At 43.5% G+C, this 4,813-nt stretch overlaps 1 protein-coding gene across 1 annotated transcript; it reads left to right on the top strand.

The window, feature by feature from the left end:
* Nucleotides 1-883: 883 nt before the first annotated feature.
* Nucleotides 884-4,518, top strand: LOC308331556 (transmembrane protein 17A-like; the record flags this gene model as incomplete). The annotated part of the gene is made up of 4 exons (XM_080787041.1): nucleotides 884-1,010; nucleotides 2,409-2,515; nucleotides 3,308-3,421; nucleotides 4,195-4,518. 4 exons carry the CDS (start codon nucleotides 884-886, stop codon nucleotides 4,516-4,518), a joined length of 672 nt encoding a protein of 223 aa, XP_080643167.1.
* Nucleotides 4,519-4,813: the final 295 nt, after the last annotated feature.

The raw sequence follows: 4,813 nt of genomic DNA, 5'->3' as shown, positions 1-4,813 counted from the left end.
TAGTTTATACTATAGTTTAGTCAGGAAGCTGAGCAGAGGACCGACTCTAGACCACAACAACATTATGCTATAGTTTATACTATAGTTTAGTCAGGAAGCTGAGCAGAGGACCGACTCTAGACCACAACAACATTATGCGACGGTAAAAGAAGGACGACACAGACAAACATTTAACATTTAACAAAGGCAATAAGTAAAATTGTTTACAAACACTAACTCAAAATAAAACATATAGTAAAAATAAAATAGATAGATAGATAAATAGATCTAATTTCTTTGAAAGTGTCTGTGTCTGAGCCATATAATACATTTTTAGCGTTGAAAGAAAAGCGTACTACCGGTATACAGTAGTAAAAACCATGAAAAAACGACTACATACAGTATGTCGTTTTTCATGATTATCAGATACTTTTTACCGTCAAAAACCAATATATGTTAATCCATGATAAACCATTGTATTTTGTTTGTTTTTGTAAGTATATTTAACTTCAGCCTCGTTGTGGTTACGTTTCTTTCTAATTGGTGGAACTATATAAAAACAATGTTTTCTGACTGAGTGAGTCAGCTGTAAACTATAACTAACCACCGTTCCACTGATTCAACCCTAGAGCTAATCCCCTGTTCGACCGCCTCCTGCTGCATAATCTGATTAGCACGCAGATACAAGCGGGCGCACTACAAACAGACAGGCAGACGCCTGTCTGTTTGTAGTGCGCCAGCTTGTATCTGCGCGCGCCCACGTGTTACGTGTGCGTGTGTGTGTGTGCGCGCACAAAACGGCAGGGATTAATGACACACACACACACACACACACACACACACAGAAAGAGAGAGAGGATAGATGCTTATTCTCCATAGCACTGCATGCCGTCTCTCCACCATCATGCCTGTGTTCTACTCTCCGGTACCACAGAACCTGCGCATGGGTCTGGCCTACGTGGGCGGCTCGGTGTTCTCCGGCAACCGGACCAGAGACAGTGACTTCGCCAGGGAGCAGCAGCAGCAGGCGGGCAGCTCAGGTTGGGACAGTCCGTTAAACTGGTTGAGAATCACTGCTATAGAGCCTAGAGCTGTACAAATCTTATTTTTATGAGGTTATGAGGGGTTCCTTGACATGAAAAAGTTTTAGAACCGCGCTGTAATTGGCAGGTGGTCAAAGTACTGTTTTACTTCACTAAACGTATCAGTAGGCCTACTGCAATATGTAGAACAACTTCGTTGCAAGTAAAAGTCCACAATTCAAAATGTTTATTTTGTGCAAAATAATTTGGCATCAAAATGTACTTAAAGTGGGGGCACGGAGGCACAGTTGGTAGTGCTGTCGCCTCACAGCTAGAAGGTCCTGGGTTCGATTCCCGCTCGGGGCGCTGTGGGTGCTGGCGGAGTGCTTCCTCCTCCGCGTCATCAGTGCCCATACCCGAGGCGGGGTTGTCGAAAGGGCCTTTCTGTGTGGAGTTTGCATGTTCTCCCCGTGTCCCCTAGCCTAGGGTAGGTACCCTCACAAAAACATGCAGTAATCCTGGTCTCTAAACTGCCTCCCCCTGGCCAGCCGGGGCGCCTGATGGAGGGGAAAGGAACTGGTTGGAATAACGTGTTCCTTCCACGTGCTACGTCCAACCAGGGAAACTCCCCCCCTGTCAGGTGTAAAGGAGCAACTTGGACACTCAGGCATGAAGGAAGCATGAGTTAAGTCCGTTGCTCTCCCCTTGTCCCCCATATATGGGGACTAGGTTGGTGGAGGGTGTGTAGAGCCCAGGATCACATTAGATGATTGACACAGGGGTAACAAAACTAGAACGTACTCAGACTACTCACTATATGCAGAATATGTGTCTATAAAAAAATATTTGAATGTAACCGATCTACAAGCTCACAATGCGACGCATAATTGTGATGCACTGTGAGCTTGTATATCGGCTATTTTTCGTGCTGAAGTGGTTAATGTATGTTTTGTAATAACCCAAATCTACATAATTAGTAGTAACTCAAGTTTTCCAATAAATGTAATGGAGTAAAAGTAAGATTTTCCTCCGAGGAGTAGAAATAAAAGTAGCCTATTGGAATTGCTCAAATAAAATACAAAAAAGCTCAATGTTACCTATATATACTTAAGTAAATTAATATAGTAAATTAGTTACTTTCCACCAATTAGGCACCACATTAATTTATATGAAGTCTTCTCTAGTCGTGGATAATAAGAGTTTAGTTGTATTTATTTTGTAGGCTAACTATAGTACATTTACTTGTCAGAACTTAAATCGGAAAACCACTCATTTTCAACATTAAACTCATTAATGTCATTAAGTATTATGCCAAAACCTGCAGGTATATATACCTGATGAACTGGTGGGTGTGGCCACATAAAAACATAACTCACCAATGCACCATTTACCATTTCTACTTCACAGTGGCCAATGAGCTGGTGTCTCACCTGCCCCTCCAGATGCTCATGTACTTCAACATGTTCTACTTCCCCTGCTGGTGGTTCTCTGCTGTGCTCATGCTGCAGGTCAAGGTACGCACACACACACACGCACGCACACGTACGTACATGTATGTATTTGGTTAAAATGGGTAGGGTTTAAAAAAAGGCAAGAGCTTGCTCTGGTGCACTGGCCTAAAAGTGGGTCCTTAAAAACTGCTAAAACTTCTGAAATGTATGTATGTAGGTATGTATGTGTGTAGTATTTAAAAGGGGGGCTTTTTTGTAAAAAGCCCAGCCCACAATACCTTCATATATTTAAAACTAATCCAAAATAGGGTTACCAGTGAAGGGCAAACTGCCTATTCACTGGGGACTATGCAAGGCAGAGGCGTCCACCCCCCTGAGTCCAAGTTACGTACGTACATGTATGTATATTTCTTGTTTGCAACCTGCTGTCCCTGTTATTCAGATGGCATGTTACATACATACGTACCCCTGTTCCAACCTGTGTTATTCAGATAGCATGTTATTCAGATAACATGTTATTCACATGTAACAGATACTATAGGTTTACTGTTTAGCTGGTATTCTAGACTCTCTTTGAGGCTGCACTCCTTTTCATACATACTGTTTAACTGTTTATTGACTTTAGTGTTCAATAAACATGTGAAAGTCACTTGACTCTGGATAACCGCATCGGCTAAATGCCAAACGTGTAATTAATGTACACTCACAGAATATTATACAATTTGGGAGAGAGAGAGAGAGAAATGCACTTGTGCATTTGATCTTAATATGAACCACATTTAAAAAACAAGAAGAAAGAAAGTAAGAAAGAAAGATAGATCTTAATCACTCTTAATCTGCCTCCGTTCTTTCCAGTTCCATTACCTTGCTGGCTACTATCAGGCCCTCCTTGTGACGGGCATCGTTCTCCTCAGTGTGGTGGAAGTGGTGCGACTCTACCTGGGTTACATTGGCAACCTCGGAGAGAAGGTAACTAAACCTACCCGGGTCACACAATGCGTCGCGATGAGAGGCATTGTGAGCTTGTAGATCGGCTATTTTCAAATGGTTGAAATGTATATATAGCCTGCTGAAGTGGTTTTAGTCATTATTTCAAGCTGTGGCACAGCTTGTAAGATCTTCTATTTTTGAAAAATCTTGAAAATGAGTGCAAATCATTGAATATATATTCTTTCACAGAAAATGTGTTTAACTCATCTTTGCTTCTGGGGAGCAAAGATGAAAATATTTTTCAGATGAGGGTCGGTGGCCAATTAAATTTGTGGGGTCCTTGACATGAAATAGTTTGAGAACCACTGATATAGAAACATACGTTTTTTAGAACAAAACAAAACGTGATTCAGAAGAGATTTTGTGGAATCTGGTCTTTTTAGTTTATTCGCACAATAAAAACGGTACAAAAAAAGGTAACATCAATAAAAGAGAAGTGTGTGCAGGTGAGAAAAGAAACCCAGGGAGGGCTTGTGGTTCTCACCAAAGTTAATATGCAAATAGTAATATACAAATAGTAAGACAAAGTAATCAAACATAGGTATGGAAAATAACAAAAACAAAAACAACAAGAAATACATTATTTACACTTGTGAAGTGTGTGTGTGTGTGTGTGTGTGTGTGTGTGTGTGTGTGTGTGTGTGTGTGTGTGTGTGTGTGTCTGAGTCTGAGTATGCACAATAAGGCTACATTACGTTAGAATCAATTAGAGAGGTCTCAATTTGGCTAACTCCCCCGTCTCTCTCATGCAGGTGCCAGAGCTGGCGGCGTTCTGGCTCCTGTCCTTCGTGTTCCAGCTGCCCGTCCTGCTGTTCTTCCTGACGGACGAGGCCATCGTCATCCTGCCCCTGGAGCGGGCCGTGCACGCCGTCTACCTGGCCTTCCTGATGGCGGAGATCCTGTCGGCGTTCCTGGCGCTGCGCACCATGACGCACAAGCTCACCGTGCTCTTCCACCTGCGCCAGCTCGGCGAGCTGGAGGTGCAGAGCCTGAGGGCCGAGGGCGTGATGGCGCCGTACCGCCGCAGGCTCAGCGTGCTGCCCATGCCGCCGCTGCGCACCGCCGCGTACGACTGAGGGTATATCGCCTCGGTCCCAGCCTTATACTCATCATGCCAAGAGAATATAGCCTGGTCACAACCTATAAGTGCCCTTGAGCAAGGCATTGAACCCCTACCATGAAATGTTCTATGAGCAGGGTGTGGCTGTATGTAACAAGCATCTCGAGCTTAGTCCACTTCCCTGGGTAAACAAAGAACTTTGCTTTGCTTTACTCTACAGCGTAGAACTAGGTCTTGCCCAGAGTGCTGAGGATAGGACCACATCCGCCTGGAAACCAGACAAATCTGCCATTGCAGAAGAATTGTGGTAC

This window comes from Protomyctophum bolini, assembly GCF_963924005.1.
Source record: "Protomyctophum bolini genome assembly, chromosome: 17".
In the NCBI taxonomy this organism is placed as follows: domain Eukaryota; kingdom Metazoa; phylum Chordata; class Actinopteri; order Myctophiformes; family Myctophidae; genus Protomyctophum; species Protomyctophum bolini.
Note: the sequence above shows the minus strand (reverse complement) of the source record. Positions and strands in the feature narration are given on the sequence as shown.